This window comes from Bactrocera tryoni, chromosome 2, assembly GCF_016617805.1.
Source record: "Bactrocera tryoni isolate S06 chromosome 2, CSIRO_BtryS06_freeze2, whole genome shotgun sequence".
NCBI classification, from domain to species: Eukaryota; Metazoa; Arthropoda; class Insecta; order Diptera; family Tephritidae; genus Bactrocera; species Bactrocera tryoni.
The window spans coordinates 77,295,780-77,317,976 of NC_052500.1; the positions used below are offsets into that span (position 1 = coordinate 77,295,780).

The 22,197-nt window shown below is 36.4% G+C and overlaps 1 protein-coding gene across 1 annotated transcript in view; it reads right to left on the bottom strand.

Moving 5' to 3' along the window:
* Window positions 1-4,403: 4,403 nt before the first annotated feature.
* The window catches only part of LOC120769491 (trissin receptor), a 225,170-nt gene continuing 207,376 nt past the window's right edge, over window positions 4,404-22,197 (bottom strand). Inside the window, exons 9-11 of the mRNA XM_040096520.1 lie at window positions 21,857-22,167; window positions 5,288-5,507; window positions 4,404-4,954 (exon numbers count right to left, since the gene is read on the bottom strand). Of these exons, the coding sequence (XP_039952454.1) occupies window positions 4,904-4,954; window positions 5,288-5,507; window positions 21,857-22,167 (582 nt within the window). The 3' untranslated portion in view covers window positions 4,404-4,903. The remainder of the gene's footprint in view (window positions 4,955-5,287; window positions 5,508-21,856; window positions 22,168-22,197) is intronic.

A 22,197-nucleotide genomic window follows, 5' to 3' on the forward strand; every position in this document is an offset into this window, starting at 1 on the left:
AAATTTTTGTGAAAAACGTTTACACTTCAGAGTCAAAAATCGAATTTATTATCAAAGCCCTTATTTCATAGATTATTATCTGACGAATATATGTTTCGAAGAAAGTCTTGCCATAAAATCAAGTCGCTCCAACACTTGCGAAGAAGTTTTACTCAAACGATGTTTTCGAGAAGAAACACGTCTACAGTTTTGGAAGCCGATTACGCTGAGTTAAAAGTATATCAAAATTATATCATCACTGATTCACATACTACTGTGATCAATTTAAAAGGTGAATTTTTAATTTATACTTCACGTGTTTTTCGAATCGGTAATTTTTATACCCAGAACAGGGTAAATTAAGTTTGTCACGAAGTTTGTAACACCCAGAAGAAAGCGTCGGAGACCCAATAAAGTGTATACATAAATGATCAGTATGTCGAGATGAGTCGATTTAGCCATGTCCGTCTGTCTGTCTGTCTGACCGTCTGTCCGTCTGCTCGCCTGTCTGTCTGTCTGTATATATACGAACTAGTCCTTAATTTTTTAAGAAATGGTTTTGAAATTTTTCAAATGTCATTTTCTCTTCAAGAAGCTGCTCATTTGTCGGAACTGCCGATATCGGACCACTATAACATATGGCTGCCATACAAACTGAATGATCGGAAACAAGTTATTGCATAGAAAACTTTCACATTTGACGTGGTATGTTCATGAAATTTGATATGGATTAATGCTTAAGGTAACAATATAATCTCCGAAAAAATTATTCAGATCGGATTACTTTAGCGTATAACTTCCTTACAAACTGAACACATGGTTACTAAAAGAAATGCACCTGTAAAGGGTATATTAGCTTCGGTGCTGCCGAAGTAAACGTTATTTCTTGCTTTTTCTGTAAGTTGGTAGTACTGTTAGTGGCATCTATGTTAAATTTCACGTCAAAATATTCATTAGTATTTGAGATACGCGTTTTTTTGTGCGGCTCTAAAAAAGAATTCCTCGATATATACTATGTCAGAATTTATTGAACAAAGAAGTGCGATAATGCACCATCTCATACTGCATTGGTTATTCGCGATCATTTCGCCACATTTTCAACTAATATCGTGCCGCAACCAACGCATTCGTTTGATTTACCTTCGTGTAACTTGTGGCTATTCAGCAAATTCACATGACCACTTCGAGGACACCGTTTTCACTCAATTGAACATTAAATTTTCGAAGAATACTCTGTAATATATGCACATGCCTTCGACATACATAAAATTTTAAATAAAAAGTAAAACAAAAAGCAAAAAAAACTTTTTGGAATTTCATTGTATGTATTGTGTATTTTAATTTCATAACATTTTTAATTTTTACATTTCTGTTTTGCTTATTTTTTTATGTAATATAATTTTTTTTACTTTTCTTTATACACCCTGTGAAGAAAGTATCGATATAAAATTATGTGTCACGATGTTTGTCCGCGATGGACTCCTAAACTACTGAACCGATTTAAACAAAATTTAGCACACTGAGTTCAGTTCAAACCAACTTGGAAGATAGGACCAGTAAAACCATTTTATAAATGAAAACTACAGTGCAAGTTCTGTTAAATGGACGCTTTATTAAGCAGACAACTCAATTAACTGGACAGAAAGGCTGGTAATCAGACAGTGAGAAAGCAGCCTTAAATTCGTTATTTTTTCCAATGACATTTATTTATGAACATATTCAAAATTAAACCTCATGTAAAATCCCTTGGATTCTTGTACCGACAAAAACGTTATCGCCTTTATTCGTAAATAAAATCTTCACTGTATTGAATTGTTTATTATAAGCATAGTATACAATGTATACTACATTAACGCGTGGCTGGATCCACTAGTATTAAATAATTTTAATAATATTACTTTATTTAATTTAATTTTGGTTCTATTTAATTTAATTTATTTTTTTTTTATATTTTATTTCATTTTATATTATTTTAATTTAAATTTCTTTTATTTTATTTGAAATCACCCTTCCCAGACGTGATCCCAGCAGAAATTCTGGAAAAAATCGCTACAGAGCGATAGTAATACCGGTTACTATTGAATATGCACAACGCCTGCTTTGAAGCCGGAATATCCTCTGAACATTAGAAAAAGCAACGGCTGGTGCTTATCAGTACTCCTGTAGCAGATCCCAACTTGCGATCAACATACCGTCCACTATGGATGCTCGACATAGCGGAGAAAGCTCTATGAAAGGCTATATAAACCCAGACTCGAAGCGGCTATCAACGAAGCTGAAGGACTCATCCCTAGACAAAACGGCCTTAGACCCGGCAGATCATCTCTTGAAACCTCTAATGTGTCATTGAAAGTGTAGAAACCGCACAGCACACAATACAAAACAATAGTGTTGGTAGCGACTTTAGATGTTCGAATGGCCTTCAACAGCGCTAGATGGATGAATATGAACGACGCTCTCGAAAACAACTTTAAAATCTCCGACTACCTCAGAGCTATGGTGCGGTGCTACCTTGATAACAGAAAATTGCTGTACCAAACAAAACAGGGATCACGACAGATAGCGGTAAAGCAGCACACGGATACATTCCAGGCCCAGAATTGTAGAACATCAACTACGACGCTATACTAAAACTATAAAGGACGGACGAAACGTACTTAATTAGCTATGCGAACTCACTGTAGCAGTACTTACAGCAAGAGATACAGAAGAAAATCGAAGAAAGCAAATGAACACATACCCCTCGAAATAAGTATGTAAATATTCTTAGGAGGCAAAAAGCAGTAAACTACATAGGCGTAAAACTGGACCCCAGACTAACCTTCTAGGTATAAATCCAGCACGCCATAGGAAAGGCAACGATAATCACCTCCCAACTCAGCAGACTTATGGCCAACATAAGGAGAAAGGAAAGAGAAAGCTTCTAATGTCGACGACAATCCACGTCCTATTATACTATACAGTGCTGAGATCTGTGCAGATGTGGTTAAAAAGGAAAATCGGCGTAAGGTAGAGTGGCCAGAGTGCACGGAAAAGCCGTCATGCCTATACAATAACGCGACAGAAGACGAAGCTGAACACATATTCTTTGAAAGCGTGCGATGACAACGAGAACGTACCGCCATAGAAGACCTGGTTGATGCAATAAACGTGGGCAATTAGGTTGCTGTAGTACGAAAAAAAAACTGGACGCTAGATGTAAATATCTCAATGAGAAAAATGGAACGCCACCCTGAAGGAATACAAATGTGGTTCCAGGATGGACGACGATTCCTTAGAGGGAGGTTTTTAGAGCCCTGCAATTGGAATATATCGTTGCTGTGACGACAGCTCTGTTGATGTGGGATGCGGAAGACATTTTCCACCCACTCATACGAAAAAAAAAGGATTTTATTTTATTTTTCTTTGTTTTATTATATTTCGTTGTACTTTACTTCGCTTTGAATTATTATTTTTTATATAATTAAATTATATTTTATTTTCTTCTATTTTACTTAATTCAATTTTATTTTCTTCTGTCTTATTTAATTCAATTTCATTTAAGTCAACTTAATTTAATTTAATTTAAAGTAATTTTGTTTAATTTTATTTCATATTATTTTTTATACTTTATTTCAATTACATTTTTTAACAAAAATAATTTTTTTTTATAAAGTTATTTTAAATTATTCTACTTGCTAGCTATTTATAATTTTTTATAATTAAAAAAAATTTTACATTTCATTAAAAAAATTCATGAAAAATTCTGCTCGAAAATTTGTGTTTTTTACAAAAAAAAAACTTTTCTATTTTATTTAAAGAAATTTTGGCAACCCTGCAATAAAAAGTAGTAAAAATTTGATAAAATTTTAGATGTGTGTTAAAAATATTAATTATGTTTCACTTTTCTACAGTTTTTATCACAATCAACGTTCGTTCATCCATATTCTTAAAAAAATTACTATTTTAGTAAAATATAAATTTTAATATAAGTAAGCTTTTAAATATTTAATTACGCCTTCTAACTAGCTAGAGTTTAATTTTATTATTTAAATCAGCGAAAACTTAAAGTAATTGACGAAATAACCAACTTAATTAAGTAATCAAATCACTTAAATTAATTAAGTACTTTATAAATGAGTATGCCCAAAATCACAAAAAAGGGTTCTGAAGCTTATTTACAAGCAAATATTAAATTTCCAAAATTAAACAATCACATTCAAATACTTATAACAGTACTCATATGTATAGATATATGAGTAATCATATAAATAGTTATATACTTAATTACTAGTAGTTAATTACAATAATTACTGGTATTTAATTAGATTAATTACCAGTATTTAATTAGAATAATTAACAGTATTTAATTACATTAATTACTAGCACTTAATTATATTAATTACTAGTACTTAATTATATTAATTGCCAGTACTTTAATTAATTACATCAACTATAAGTACTTAATTACATTATGACTGCATTAAAACACTACTCAGTTACCTTAAACTACATATATTATTCGTCATATATGTATATCAAATATTTAGTTTATGCCAAAAACCGTTATCACTAATCACATTTGAAGCTTCGAAAACATCACATCAATAAAAATGTTGCTTTAATCTGCATAATTACAAGAAAAAGCTATAGCACAGCAATTGTTTGTTTGATTTTCACTTAAAATTCGAAGAGTTCTTATATCGTACGATAGGAAAAAGCATATAATTGAAAAGCAAAGCGCTAACAAAAACAAATGAGTACACCTGGAAACCCACAATACAATAATTATTTGCCAACGGTTGTACAAACACATATATATGTAAATATATAACTAGACTCTATACTAGGTATGTAGGTAGGTATGTATATGCTGCGACGGTTGAAAAGCTTACGACGCTGTGCCAAAAGCTCGCCGTTGTATGCGAACGCGACGAATGGGTCATCATAGCTGTTCGTTGCCAATATGCGTTGTGTCGGTTGGTAGCGAGTGAGTCTAGAAGATTTCGTAAAAATGGCATAAAGGATTTGTATATAATTGTTGGGTTTGGGTGTGTATGATAACGGTACGGTACAAGGATAAGCGAAAGGTTCGAAATTAATGCAAAAGTGCAAATAAAGTGCGAGTGCAGTTGCCAGATTGTCATAAACGAAAAATGTGGTCAAGTGTTTTTTTGGTTGCCAATAATTATGAGTTTTTTCAATTTTTCTCTTTTCTCCATACTTTCATATTCACAATATACAAATTTTGTTTGCGTTTTTTTATGTTTTTTAGTTTGCTTAATTTTTGTGTTGTTTTTCACGCATATTCCGCTTTTATACCAACTACCTGCAATGCCACGCGCTTGTGATGCATCGATGAGTTCGACGATGATTTGCCCTTGCCCTTCTTCCAGGAACACAACAGCAGCTCCTTCATGCCTTTGCGAAAATTGCGGCTTAGAAAGGCGTAGAGCAACGGATTAATGCCCGAATTGAAGTAGGTGACGAGGAAGGTGAGCGGTGTGAGCAGCGCATTGAAATTCGAATCACCGCGATATGAACGTGACCTGGCGGAGTAAATAGAAGAAAAGGCATTTTAGCGTGAAGGAGAATTGAAATTCTTAAATGGAACACGAATAATGAAGATATGCGGGTGAGGGGAAAGTATAATTGAAAATTAAAAATTTAAATTTAATGTGAGAAAATGGGAATGAAGCATGTAAATATAACAATATTTGAAGAGTTTTAAGATACAGAGAAGAAAAGATTTGAAACGATAATACGCATTTTTCGAAATTGGAGGGTTTCATATGTACACCGTGGTGTTACGTTCTCGAGAATATTGCATATTTATATTCCAAAAAGGGTAGATTAAGTTGGTCATGAAGGCCAGTAGGAAGCGTAAGGGACTCTATAAAGTAGGTATATGCACATTTGTACAAAAAGTACCCGGATAATTAATAATTATTCATCAAAATTTTTGTTCGCCTTCAAAATCATCCTCACTACATGTAAAACACCTATGCCAACGATTTTTCCAGACCTCGAAAAACTTTTCTTAAGCACTTTTAGGATTGAATTCACTTTTATCTCGCGGCAATTTCAGTTTGGGGAACAAGAGAAAGTCACACAGAGCCAAATCTGGTGAATACGGTGGTTGATCTTTGGTATTCTTTGGGTTTTTTGGCTTTAAATTTGATCACAATCGTGGCTCGATGCGATAGTGCATTATCATCGTATAAACCTATGAATTGTTCTTCCACAATTCCTGCCGTTTTCGACGCAAACGCCTCAATACGGCCAAATAAAACTCCCTATTGGCATTCTGCCCTTCCGGAACCAATTAATGATACATTGAGCATCACATTTCACATATCCGGATACATTTTGTCACCATGTTAGTTTTTTTTTTTTTTGAGTTTATGTTTCCATGCTCAAATTCTGGCTGTAGACGTTGAAAAATACTGGAGTTTCAATATATAGCTCTTAAAGTTTGCTTTTGCCTTATACGAATGAGCATAATTCACCCATTGAACATAAAAGTAATATGATAAGATGAAATATTTCCGCAGTAAACACAAATATGTCAGATCTGATAAGTAGTGAACTTAAGACCAGTTAGTGTGCACTAAAACCGGCATAAACAGCGAAAACAAAGCTTCCACGAAATCCGGCTGTCCAGCTTTCGATAGATTGAGATTGAAACATATTGCATATCATACAATATCTTCGGTCAACGGTGTTAGCCAGTATGGCGCCGATTGACATCCAGTGAGACGAACTCCCGTGCCTATACAACATATCAGAGACGTCTACCGCAGCAAAAATATAGGAGAAAATCAAAAGCATCGCAATGTGGCAGCAACGGTGGCAATCTTCATCCAAAGGACTGTGGATTCACAGACTAATTCCGGACACACATTTGTGGATAGATACACAAGATGGGGATCTGGATTACTACCCTACCCAAATAATTAGTGACCATAAGTGCTTTAAAAAATCTTCGGTCAACGGACTGGTTGAATAAACAATTAGCTGTCTCCACGGTTTTGATATAGAATCAAAGCAGTTCGCCGACAGATGAAGTTCTTTTGATTTACAATTATATTATTATAAAAAACCGGTATTGCAACCGCTCAATTATGATCGTTATGATATATGTGGTGGAAGCACCACCGAAATACTATAAAAAATAATAATTTCCTACGATCGTACGTCGTATTCTGTGAAGATTCTGTAAAAGTTTTACAGACCTTCGCAACGATTACTGGTGAATGAGAGGGTACTTTGAGATGTAAAAATCTTTTTTACTCATGAATATAATCGGAGTCCAGTGACTTTAAAATGAAGAGTTGTCTGAAGACAACTTGCTTAACACAGGAGTTCTTCTCGTGCGATCTTTGATCAACCATCCAGCCTAACCTAATCTAAACTGCTTAACTAGGCTGCTGAAAATTTGAATAATATTTCTGTTGTTGTAACAGCAACCACTCGTAGTTTCTCATTTCTCTCTTTGATGTCAAAGTAACACCATGCTCTGGTAGACCAATGACAATATTGCTAAAATAATAGAAATCCTCGAGTCCGACCGTCATGTAATTGTGTTTATTGTCCAAGAGCGAAACATTGCGCATAAACTATTTGGAACCATTGAAACAAGGTCCATATTTTAGTTGAACCACCTTCAAAATTCTGACGTAAGTTACTTAATTATTTATTTTGCGTCATCAGCTTGCTTCACCCATTTCAGCACAAAAAGAAAGAAAGCGAAGTATATATAATTTCTTTGTCAAAGTGAGAAATCAAAAGTTTGCTTTGCCATTGGCAATTTATGTACGACAGCTGCAAAAAGTTCGATGAAATACTTTCGAAATGCAATTTCGCAAGTAAAATGTTGCAGAATTGCACACACGCATACAGATGTGCAATCACATACGCTAAAAGCAATAGAAAGTTCTACTCAAAGTTGCACCTCACAAATTCGCACTGCCATAGTTTTTTATAGCACGAACATATAGCTATTGGATATAAAATGTGAATTTTTAGATTCAGAATTTTTATCATCGCAGGAAAAAGTTTAACGGTGTAATTTCATAAGATCTTGGTGGCTTATCGACCGACCCAAAACATGAAATTATCTGCTCAGCGAAGTGTCAATACATCAATTGACTGATGTTGGAAGTGACGCCGTCTTTTTGAAGCCAAATGTCGCCGAGATCGCGAGCTTCAATCTCAGGCATCAAATAGTCGGTTACGTTCTCACCGGCATCATTTTTGAAGAAATATGGACCTATGATTCCACTGGCCTACAAACGGCACCAAACCATTGTTTTTATGGATGGAATAGCAACTCTTGAATCTCGTCAGGTTTCTGTTTGACCCAAATGCGGAAATTTCCCTTGTTTACCTACCCATTGGGCCAGAAATGGGCCCCATCGCGGAAAACAATTTAGCTAGAAAACGTCAGATCGTCTTAGAACTTTTCAATTTTTGCACAAGCTGTATTTTATAGGCTTTCAATTTAAGATCTCAACGTAAAATGCGCAAAATCATTCCATAAGTCGGTCCGAGTTGCTGCGACCGGCGCCAAATCGACTGTCCATGGTCCTAGTGTACACTCTCCTCTCAGGTATGGCTGCTATATTTTTTTCACTGCGTGCCGGACGGGATCTATTCGGTCGAATATCGTAATGAATGCAGAGTCTCAAGATGGGTGATCGTGTTGCGAATAATATGCTTTGTTCACAGGAATTTGCTATATTCTAAATTGATCAGTATGTAACTATTGAATAAATTTAACACATCAAATGAGACAAGCTGACATTCTCTTCTTCTTCAATTACACAATTGAAAACTTAAACTGTTGATGGCTTTTTCTCCACACACATACCAATGAGGGATATGTGGACGGGAGAAGTCGCTGGAGAAAAGACGGACTGATCTTTTTTTACTGATGGTTTTGGATTATTTTACTTCCTACAAGTATGTATATTAAAGTGCAGCTTCAGTCAGGGCGGTGAGTATTAACTACGACAGCAGAGCGGCAATACTAGCGTCAAGAAGTGTCTAACCTCATTAGAACATCACAACTAACTTGACATCAAATTACTTCATTATCAAATTTGATTGGGTGCCTTGTCCTAGCGGCATCGCTGGAGAGTGCATAGCCAATGAGCTAGCAATAGGGGTTCTCTTACTTCGCTCACAACAGGAATGAGTTGGATCCCCTTGACATATTGCGTTTTAGCACTGTAACTATGGACCCTGCTTGCGTTGAAAAATCTATGTAGCCATACCATAGGCGAATCAGAAAATATAAGCTAACATTGGACTCCTCAACAATTTTGTAATTGGCGCAAAACGTTCGTCGATTTATGAGTGTCCTTATGATCAGTTTTACGGGACTTCTTAATCAAACCTCACATAACAAAACCGAATAAGGTGGGTAGATACCTTAATTGTCATCATGAATCGTCATGTATACGTGATTCAAAGTTCATATCGAAATTGCTATGGATCTGTAAGAAATCGTCAAAATACAGTTTTTTGATTACCCAAATGCTAGAACAAACTGATTGAAGCTATCAGAGAGAAAGAGAGAGCGACAGACTGTTGCCCAAAACTCAGAAGTCACTCATTCAGCATTTTTGTTTTACGCGGAACCATTTTGCGGTGCATTTTGAAAAACATTTGAATCTGTTTCAGTATACATAAAGCGATATCATCGACCAGGTGGACACACCTCACATAGAAAACGACCCAACATTATTTGGTACCAGAAACGGGTGGCCCTAGCTGACCAAGTCGACTATTTCATCTCTGTGGCAAAGTTTTGTTATGCTAAATTCAAAGCAAAGCATACTCAAGAAGTCCTCGTAGAATTCATGAGCTTCAGGCGAACATTTATGCCGAAGTTCTCGCTGTACTGCCCAATAGGGTAAAAGCAGCAAACTGTACTCATTTGCTTGCTGCTGTATTGAAAGAATTTTTCAAATAAATTATAAATGGCTAAATTAAATAAAAATATCATTTTTTCCTAAGTCATTTAATATATTCATGGTAGTCGAAAAAGTATTTTCGTATTTTGTCAATAGATTTCGTTGCAGTCGCATATCTCCAGTGCTACCCATCATATTGTGTCATGCCATTTAGGGTTGGAAAGGTGAGAAGCTTGATTAGAAATACGAAAAGACTTTTCGACTACGCAATATATACTGATATAAAAGATGGGCACCCTGTATGTGCGCGAAAATGACTTAATGAAAAATAAAAGCGCTCTATCCACTATCAACAACTCTAAAATCCACCTTCAAAATAGTAAATTCACACACTGATTTGCATATCTTCTGAAAGCAAGTTCAAGGGCCAACCAGCTCCTCAGCTTAAGTAACGAAGTTGTCTTTGGTATTCAAATGCAACTATGCATTCATACGGCTCGTTATAGAAGTATTCGTAAGAGATTCATCTTCACAGTGGAGCGTCATCCCACGAAAAATAAATAAAAATAAAAAACCAATGCAGGTATTTTATTTTCTCAATAACACTCGGTATAACCAAACACTCTTTCAAATTCATTCAAAATACACTCATTCAAAATACACAGCACATTTTAGCTTGATGTCACTCTAAAAATACCCAAATAGTCACGCAAAAAGTCACCCACCGCCGCAACGCACTCTCTTCGACCAGCTTTGCTTTTCATTCCATGCTAAAAAAGTTTTTGTGGAAATAGAATTCTTAGCCAGAGTCACTTTCCACTTTCGGCAAACGAAATAAACAACTTGCAACATTTTTCTCTCACACGCTCACACATACACTCAACTGAAGTTATTGCGTCACGCAACAAACGCTCCCGTACATTTAAAGTGAGTTTAGCTTAGTAAGTCACCTTGCATTTAGTTGAGTTGTGTGTGGGTGCAACGTGGTTGCATGAACTTCGTATGTGTTATATAGAATTAAAAGTTACGTGATCTTATCAAAAGGTCAAGCGTTAGTTTAGTGTGGTATTTATTTCTTCTTTTGCTTTATACTGACTTCTGGTTTCGTGGTACCGGAAAGCACAAAGAGGGTTTTATTTCATGCTTTAATTTCACTTCTTACTTTTTGGGATTTCGTGGTCAATATATTTAATTCACTTTAAAGCATATGCCCACATTTCTTTGACGACTTTTTGTCTTCTAAAGTTGAAGCTATTATAATTTGGAGCCTACCGCATGAGATTTAGGTAAACATTTAGTTAAAGATATGTCTATATATCGTTCTCGTCCTAGTAGTTTAACTATATCAGAATTATAGTTCAGCGAACTACAAATTGTCATTAAGAATTCTCTCGCTTTTGGACTTTATAAATATGGCATAATACTAATAAGTACCGAAAGTTCAAAGAAGAAAGTTTAGCTCTGGTATTAGGTGCGATCTAGTTAATTCTAAAAACCCTATCCTAACAAGGTAAGATCTCTGAAAGTATAGTACTTGGCCGGATAAAATCCGGGTGAATTCCGGCAACGTAGAACCGACTGTTGTGGGAATTGGTCCCCCCGTTGCTGTTTGACTTCTACATCTCGAAATTCCCTCAACCACCACAGATAATAACGTTGGGCAAAAGAATCGATGGCAGGTGCTCAAACGTAAACGGCTATATCTCCAAACTTTTCGCTGCCTCGCTGCACGGAACTTAACACCTCTCCCACTAAATTTACAGCGACCATATTCCCTAACTGGACGAGGAGTACAAACGTGACCTCAATTGTGCAGTCGATGTTGTCAACAACCCTAAAATTTTAGATGTGAAATTCGTTCAGCCGTGCTCCCTCACTCCTCACACGACTGCGATTATTGCCAAAGTACAGGACTGCGATAAAATCCGCTAAGTCGCTAGCCAGCCGCACTTGGTGAAAAGGCAAAGAAACGTTAGTAGTAACATAGAGCATTCGGCCGGCCGGTCCTTAACTACGCAGCACCAATATGGTCGCCTGGATGCAGACGAGGAAACCGCAAACATGTCAGAACACTAGATTCCGGAATACAACAGTATTCCTCTTGATGTCTCCCATCAACACGTGCGCAATGCGAACCGTATGCTCCCAGTTTCGCCTCCTATGAGCATCAAGACGTCGACGACATAAAACAATACGCCGACCAGACTTCAGACGCAACTAACTTCAGACATGCATTGACCGCCATTTACAGTTTAACCAGATACACCTTCACCTACTTCCTTTCTGTGAATGACATACTTGGCGTCAAACCACCACCCATTGCAGACGAAGATCTCAAGATGCTGCGAGAATCGAGGGTAATTCTTGTGCAGGTTCGTTTTGGATTCTGTAGCAGATTAAACTCCTCATTATCCAGAAACGACACTGACATATCAAGCATATGCTCAGCATGCAATGGGTTCCCACACATCTGACACCACTCTCCCTATAGTCCAACCCCACCAAACAGCACGTTTCATGGGCTTACCGTTGGATGACCTCGATGACAACTTATCTAATTCTTACCATTTCAAAGTGGATTAGGTACTCATTATAGTCAAGATTAGCTAAGATAAGGATAAAAAATCAGACTCGATTGGTGTGTTCAACACACTCTCTAACGCTCTAGTCAAACTCTTAAATCGAACTGATACTGTGCATGATTAGATCTTCTGAAGGAAGCAACCGCTCAAAAGCAGGCAGCTTTGGCTAAGAGGAGAGAAATTGTGTTCCCTCAGAATAAAAGTAAAGCACATACAACGACAATGGCTCGTCAGAAACTCCACCAACTTGCTTGTGTGGTTTATATACCTCAGATTTGGTAACAACCAATTGCTATCTGTTCCTTTCTATAAAGAAAGTTTTTGTCGGTGAAAAATTCGTCTCAACAGAAACTTCTGAAAATCGGCTCTACCAGCTGTTGGCAATAAGAATGCTGGTTTCCATAAAAGTGAGGCTATGAAATTAACTTCAAAATTTCAACAAGTTATGTTTGTCATTCCTGAAGTAACATCGAAGAAGGCGTTGAGTTGACAGTCCAGTTAATGTTTAGGTTAATGTTTTGGTTAATGTTTTGGCAAATTTTTTGGTTAATTTTTTGGTTAAAATTTTGGTTAAAGTTTTGGTTAAAGTTTTGGTTAATGCTTTAGTTAATGTTTTGGGTATGAGGCATGTAAATACTGGTCTCATATTAAAAGACCGTAATCTTTTGAAGGAACGATTTAGAGTTGCAAAAGGGATTCTTGTCAACGTAGCTGAATGCACTACAGTCATGAACGGAATCATTGCTGCTGACAAGACGTGGTTTATGAATATGACGGTGGAACTGTTCCACAAATCACCGAAACCGAAAAAACAAAGAGCCGCCAAACACACTGGAGGCAATCCGTCCATTTCAAATTTGATCAGGTGGTATCTACAATCCCAAACAACTCATGAAGGAGTTCATTGCTGCTGACGAGATGTGGGTTTATGAATATGATGGCGGAAGTTTTCCACAAAATAGCGAATAGCGCTCTAGAAATGAGCCGAAACCAAAGAAAAACAAAACGTCGCTGAAGGCAATGAAACAAACCCCGAGGCTTCTATGGAAAATTGGCATGCTTTTATTGAGTCTTGAGTAAGAAACAGTTTTTGAAGGCGAGACTAAAAATTTGTATCAAAATGTATTTAGTCCGGCTCAAATTTGATCAGATGGTATCTACATACAAAATAAAAAAATTTCGCCACATTTTTGCTCCTAAAATTTCCTAACTATTTTAGATAGTACTACTTTAGAGTAAAGAGAATATTAAAATAAATAGCTGAAAATTTTAAATGCTCTTCTTCTTTTACATCCTCTTTAAATGCCCTTAACCAGCGTTAAATACAACCAAAACAGACAGCAAAATGTAAATGGCAATTCGACTCATTACAGCCTTAAATTCACAGCAAAAGAACATAACACAAAATTCAGTATAAGTTTTCCCGTGTATATACAAATCTTACAACTCCCTTCTTTTTTGCAGTGATGCCGTCCCAATTCCCAAAGATTTTCAGATTTCTATTTTTGCATTTTCACTTTACTCAATGCCATATACACTCGCACTCTCTCTCTCTATCCTTCTAATGTCCACGCTCACATGCTTACTCGACCCACTTGCCGCTATGCTCTGCTCCCCAGCAATTTCCAAGTTAGACGCAATGGCACTAAAGTGCGTTTTTCTAAAATTTACTTCAAATCTCAAATGTCCTCAAAATACACTTTTTCCTAAGCACACCTGAAAACTTAACAATTATGCAGCATTTTGTGTGGAAGTGTACGAAATAACTGTGTTTGTGCGTTAGAGTGGATATGTTGGACAAGGTGACTTAGCCAAGAGCATATGAATTTGTGCTTTTTGCTCCCCTCTTTTTCCAACAACTGAAAGATTCAACTTTAAGGTTAAGCGGAATAATTTTCGAAATTACTTGGAATTTGAAGGAATTAAGAAATGCTTGGAGGTTTTAGCATTTCTGGAAAGAAAAAAAAAATTATTTGAAAAAGGTGTTCCTTATACAGGTGAATGTACATTTTTATAAGTCAAACTTTGAAGTACAAATGTTGTCTTTCTTAAATTTTGAAATCAATGCTTATCCAAAGTTTTGGATGATTCTCAATCGAAAGTTCCTTTCTCTCTTACTTTCTCCCTAGGTCGTAATGGACCTCATCTTATGGGGCTTTTCAGAACATTATTAATCAAAGAACTATCAACTTCAGAACATTGTCAACCCTTAAAAGATCCACAGGCCGATTCGAACGCCATCTTACGGGACGTGTTAGAACATTATCGTTCAAAGATGCTTCTTTAGAGATCCTTAAGACTATCTGGCTTAATATTATAGAATTTTTCAGAAGATTCTAGTGATTGTCTTTGTAGTTCAAAAAGGAAGGTAATCCTATACTGAAGAGGTGCCTCTGAAATGAAGCTGAAGTGACAGTTAATCAGATTAGTTTTTGATCATCTGCAAATCTTGTTGAAGTTTTCAAAATAAGCCTTATTGATAAGAATTTGTTCCATAAGATGAGGATGCTATCGACAACTTTTCCAAAGAATTCACTTTATTATAAAATTCTTAATCCAAGGGTCGTAATTTCATCTAGAAATTTGACATTTAGTGCTACCTGACACTAAAGCTGGAAGAACAAAATAACCGAGAGAGAAAAGTTCACTCGCTGAGAGAAGGTTTCAAATTCACATTTCAAGACTTGTACCCCGATTTATGCGAATGAAATGTAAAAAAGAAAGAAATGAAAGATAGTGAAATCTGCACTTCCATCTTATTTCCCTACATAACACAGTCAAAATCACGTCATCTTAACACAAAAACACTCACATAGTTTGTAGGAAAATTTCAAATGTCAAAGTGTGAGCGCCGAACCAACTGCTGTCAATGACAACCCACACTTCAAGCTTAATTGCATGAAATTACTGGGTAATTAAATCCAATTACTCAGGTGTGAATCCACCGAAAGGCAGGCCGAAAAGCGACAAACAAACACTAATAAACGAATAAATGAATGGATAAAAGAGTTAAAATAATCAAACACAATGAGAGGTGAATAAATACATACGAAATGCACGCGAAATGAAGAACGAATGGAGGCGAAAAAAAATTAAAAAACGTTGACAAGCAAGGACTGTGTAAACTCGTTCTCCATATACTTGTAGATACATGAATATGTACGAATATTTACAACGGCAGAGTTTCGTTCAAAAGTCTCTCAGAAAGTCTGAAAAAGAATTAAAAGTATATATACCCTTTGAGCCAGTGTACTTGTACTTCAGCGGTAGGGTGCATAAATAAGTGCACTGAGAATACTTTTAGCCATAAAGTTTGGTAAAAAGTGAACGGGTAGCTTTTTCGAGTATGTAAATTGGTTTAGAATTTATTAATAAATATAGGAGGGAACGTTTGAAATATGACAATTATTTTATTTCGCATATAGAGGATTTTTCTAGGAAAATTGGCAATTCTTAACCTAAAAAAATTTATTTTCTTACAAATTTGTAAAAACTAAACTGAGGTTTCATGGAACGTGTTGTGTGAAAGATTAAAGCCCACCATCAACTACCTTAACAGTATAGCTTTAGATATTCACCATGCGCCAAATCTTGGAAAGGACCCGTGAAAAGAGTATTGACATGCGCCACCTCTTTGTCGGTTTCAAAGCTGCTTTCGACAGCTCTAAAAGGAACTGCCTTTATGCCGCTATGTCTGAATTCGGTATTCCCGCAAAACTAATAAGGCTGTGTAAGCTGACGTTGAGCAATAGCAAAAAATGCGTCAAGATCGGGAGGGACCTGTCCGAGCCGTTCGATACTAAACGAGGTTTCATACTTGTATAAGGCGACTCCTTCAATCTACTGCTAGAGAAAATAATTCTAGCTACAGAGCTGAACAGAAAAAATAAATCTTCTACAAGAGTATACAACTGCTGATGATATTGATATCAGTGGCCACAACATTCGTGCCGTTAGATCTGCTTTCTCCAGACTGAATAAGGAAGCAAAGCATATAGGTCTGGTGGTGAACGAGGGCAAGACGAAACATCTCCTGTCATCAAACAAACAATCGTCGTATTCGAGACTTGGCATGACATGTCACTGTTGACAGTCCAAACCAGTAATAACAGCAACAACAATGTCAGCCTCGAAATCCATAGCAGAATATTTCTTGCCAACAGGTGCTACTTCGGACTGAGTAGGCATTTGAGGAGTAAAGTTCTCTCTCAACGCACACTGACCAAACTTTACAAGTCACTCATAATCCCCGTCCTTCTATATGGTGCAGAGGTGTGGCGTTATGGCAATACGAGTTTTCGAAAGAAAGGTTCTGCGGAAGATTTATTGTACTTTGCGCAGTGGCAATGGCGAATACCGCAGCTGATGAACGGATGAGCTGTGCGAGATATGCGACGACATTGACATAGTTCAGCGAATCAGGAGACAGCAGCTGCGCTGGCTAGGTCATGTCGTCGCAGTACCCACCGGGAGAAGCAGAGGAAAAGGAAGACCTCCACTCCGTTGGAAAGATCAGGTGGAGAAGGACCTGGCTGCAGTTGGCATCTCGAATTGGCGCCAAATTGCTAATAGAAGACACGATTGGCGCGCTGTTGTTAACTCGGCTATAGCCGCGTAAACGATGACGATAAAATGAAGAAAAATGAATAGGGTACTAAGAGACATTGCCGTGAACATCTTAGAGCATATAAAATAAAAAATAAATGATAAGAATGACAAGCTAAGTCGGTTTAGTCAGGTTCGTCTGTCTCTCAGTCTGCTTATACGCAAACTAGCACTCCAATTTTTGAGTTATCGATAGGAAATTTTACACGTATCTTTTTCTTTTCAAGAAGCTGCTCATTTGCCGGAAAATATTTTTTGTTAACATCCACTACTTGCCGTAAAAAATTCACTCACGAAAAATAAACTTTTTATTTGTATTCTCGCTTGAATTTCGCTTTCTTCCACGTCTAATTTTGGTTGCTTAAATCCTGATTAAATGGTTAATGAAACTGAAAATAAAAAATTCTACAATTTTTCAGCTGGAAATTAAAACTTGTACGCCATACATCAGCCTGCTCATTCCATGCACCGTGCCCAGCTAACGAACAAAAGTAAGTAAAACGCTGCAAATTTTCATTTGTCGCGCAACATTTCTTTCATCCTCCCATTCGTGCACTCATTCATTCGCTCATTTATTTATTTATACGCTCATTTATACGAAGTAGCGCACTTAGTCAGTCAGCCATGAATTCATTTCGCCAATGAAATTTTTGTTCACTTCCGCGCCACAAGGAACAACAAAAAGCGGAAACAAACAACAACAAAAACAGTTGCATGTTGCAACTTCTGCATTTTCGGCTGCTCGACGTTGAGTTGGGCGTCGTGTCGAATGCATTATGTTACGGTGCAGCAAAAACTACTCTCTTTCCTTCTCCTTTCGTTTGCTACTTTTGTTGTTGTTATTTGCACCTGCTCACTTGTTTTCCGACTACAGCCAGTTGTCTTTATTTACAGTTCATTAATTATTTTGTCAACCAGTTTCATTTCAGTCGGTTTTCTCTTTGGCTGCTGGCAAAATTATATACCGTTTTGTTGGTTGCTTTGCGCTCACGGCTTGTTGCTCTTACTTTCGGTATACTCAATGTAACCCATTCATGAGTGTTGTGTGCTGTACATTTCTACGCTTCGTTGAATACAGTAAGCAACTGATTAATAATTATAATTTGAAAATGAAGACAACTCAGACTACTTGTGTTAGTTTCGGTGTTATTTAGCAAACATTAAATATATGAAGGTAGTAAGGATACTAGATTCACGATTTTAAACGGGGCAAAAGATAGTGAAGATATCTGGTGAAATAAAAAAAATTGCAAATGGGACAATCGGGTCTGTGATCTTTCAATTTTTACGGCACCTATATGCTGTAGTGGTCCGCTATCGGCGATTCCGACAAATAAGCAGCTTCTTGAGAGCGTCTGCATAATGTCAGAACGATATCAAAAAACCTGAAAAACTCGTTCGCGTACACACCGACAAACGGGCATGGCTAAATCGACTCAGCTCATCATGCTGATCATTGATCTATATATACACTTTATAAGGCTGCGACGCTTCCTTTTGAATGTTACAAAATACAGGCTGTATCAAGTTTGCCACGAAGTTTGTAGGTGTATAATAATTTTGGTAGATATTATGTTTGTTTGATATCGTGAGTAAGTTTTATTATTTTTTTTAATATATATTTTATTTGCAATTTATCTGAAAACAATCAATAAATTTTAAAAATATATTCTTCAATAACATAATTTGCTAAAAAAAATATTCTTAAAACAACTTAAAATCTATATGGAAGGTCCAAAATCTGAGTTCTTTTTAAGCGTCTAACATCTGTGTACTGTTGTCCCGTAGATTTATTGCCGGTAAATTTCCATGATTAGAAAGTCTATCAAGGTATCTTCGATATGCTTTGCTGATTTCCTCGTTAACAAAAGGTACATTTAAGTCTTTGTGGATTTCGAAGTTGCTTATATACCAAGGAGCACTTACAATGCTTCTTAAAGGCTTAGAATGATATTTCTGAAGGATTTCAATGTTGGATGTACGCGCCGTACCCCATAACTGCATTGCATACGTCCATACGGGTTTAAGGATTGACTTGTAGAGACGAATTTTATTTTCAAGACTAAGTGATCGCGAGCTTATAAGCCAATACATTTTTCTTGTTTTAAATTTGAGCTGCTTCAATTTCTGTTTTCTGTGCGACTTCCAAGTGAGTCTTCTGTCGAACTTAAAGACAGTATCACTTTCAGGTACTGTAGAGCCGTTTAATGTTAATGTGTTTTGTATCTTAATGTAAACGTTATTTGAACGGACTTCTGTGTATTTACTTCTACTTTCCAATTCTTTAGCCATTTTTCGACAATATTAAGTTGTTCTTGTAAATGATGTGAGGAGTCATTATGGTTAAAACTTGTGGCAATAAATGACGTATCATAAGCATAACTTGCAACTTCTAAATCATTGATGACCGGTAAATATTATATATGTATAACACGGGACCCCAAACGCTACCTTGCGGAAGTCCAGCATCAATCGAATATAATTCAGAAAGTGCACGTTTTTTTTCGACATTAAATTGACGGGCATTTAAAAATGACTTTATAAGTAGTTAATAAGGCGCTGGGAGCCATTTTTTTTAATTTTATAAAGTAGCCCTGGATATCATATCGAATTATCGTATGCTTGTTTAAAATCTTAAAAGTCCCCTGCATAGCATTGATTGCATTCGAAAGCATTCATGCTAATTTTAACAATTCGATGGCATTTCTTAGGTGTTCTATGTCCCATTCTAAACTCAAATTGGTGTAATATATACTATACTATCCGTATTAGTAATAAGGGCGTTTCCACATTTTGACATTTGAGCTAATAGATTCGATCGTTTACATAGATATTTCAAACTATCTCTCTAAAGGATTATTGAAACGAGGTTTTTCGAAACTTTTTTTTCGTTGACGTCGTCTCGATATCTTATTTTCTGAGCAGATAATTTACTTAAAGCTTGGCATACAATTTTTTTTTAATATTTCTCGATCGTAGGAAATGCCTGGAATTTTCTACTTTTTATTATTTAAGAAAAAATTGAGAAAGTTGAATAATAAAAACTAATTTAGTAGTATTTTCGGTTTTTACTAAGAAAAAATACTCCGTTAAACCGTTGGTGGAGAATGAGAAGGATTTCTTAATATATATATTTTTAAATATTTTTATACTTCCCTTATTTTGTGATGGTATATCTTGTTAGTATATAGATTCAATGTAGTGTTACATCAGGCTAATTATAACTATTTAGACAAGATTTTTCCAGACGAGAGCACTTTTCCCTCCCAAAATTAGTACTTTTAATATAGCGCAACAGTCGACTAGAACTTTTCATATGTATATAGGTATCCGATCTAGTAAAGAGCCATTATTTTATCAATTGATTGCTTCAGTGATCTCTGTCTCGGATTTTATGAGTGCATTCGGTCCTTAGAAAGATGAGTTAGAGTTTGTACTAAAAATACTTCTCAGACAGCGTTGTGATTGCTTGATTCAGAAAATATGGAAAGGCCGAAACAAACTGGTTTTCTATATATACATAAGTACCACACGAGTTAACACAAAAGCGACGTGGAACGAATTTCCATCTGCGAAACGATAATAAATCGCAACAGGAACGGTTAATTTTTAAAGCGAATGTTTACTGGTGATGAAAAGTGTGTATCTTACAAGTGAAAATGGTCATGGTAAAATCTGCGCAAGTATTGGTCAAGCTAAATTTACCGTTAGAAACATTTTGTTTTGCCTTTGATGGGATTGACAGGCAATCATCTGCTATGCACAATTCATCTATCTACTACCAAACTGTTTATTCAGTCTTGTACTGTCAGGAAATGGAGCGTTTGAAGGCCAACTTTGGCCAATAGAAATATAACTGTATTCCTGCAGAACAACACAAAGCTACATATATCATAGTGATTCAAAAGAAGCTCCTAGAACTTGGTTAGGTGTTGTTATGCATCCAGTTTACAGTCCAGACCTGGCACCAAGTGATTACTGGTAGTTTATGGCACATGATTTTGCAGATGAAAAGTTCATCTCAGAAAAACGATTCGGACGGTTTTTTGTGAGAGTGGCATTATGAAATTACCCTCAAAATGGAAAGGCGGTACATACTTAACCGAATTCGGTGCATTTTAAGTATGGTAAATAAAACAATGAAACCTTCTATTTGATAATGAATTCTTCTCTACTAGCTCCCTCATATATTGAAGATAATTGTACAAGACATTAGGTTTTTAGAGGCGCCCTATCGCCTAGAACTTTCTGAAGATGTAGATGTAATTATTATCATTTCAGTGGAAGTAATTCAGTAAGCTTAAATCTCTACAAGTTCACTTGTCAACCTCGAGCAGCGCTAGGACTTTTTAAGCCAAAAATTAACTGTAATCAGCGAATGTCGCAGTTTCTCCTTCATAATATTCAATATGTCCTGGAAACATGTCGCAAAAACTCTAAGAATTCATTAATCAAGCTAAAGCTGACTTGTTAGAAGTTGCAAACTTGTTAGCGTACGCACAGCAATTTGTCTGCATTAGCATTTTTATCTGCAACCAAAATGCACGTAGACATATAAACAAGCTGCGGAATATTATATTCCACTTTACCAAGCAGTGCAGCGCATAAATTTCGCATTATCATCAAGCAGAAAAATAAGAAACTTGCCCAAATTATGCTAAATGAACCGCAAAAGTGTTTTCTTGCATAATTTTCGCACACTTTGACAAGCGCTGCGGCATTTTGTATCTGTACTTAGCATGTATGAACAAAATATTTGTATATACAAGTATGTAAGTAAGTAGCACTCACCAGTATTGCCACATTTTGCGCGCATGATATGGCAGATTGCACAGCGCAAAGGTTAATACGAAAATGATGAGCATGCGCACCACGCCGCGTCTGGCGCGCAACACATTATTCGACGAGTGCGACATGTGTGCGACGCGCGCTCGCTGATGCGGATGCGGATGCGCCGATGTATGATGATGATGTTGCATAAAACTGCTTTTATGTGTGCTATTCATGCTGCCGCCACTGATGCCACCGCTACTGCCATTGCCGTTGTTATTGCTGCCGTTGCGGCAAGCCGATACAATGGGCCGTTCGGAGTCCAGTGAAACCTGAAATGAGGTTTAGGTAAGGCATTCGTT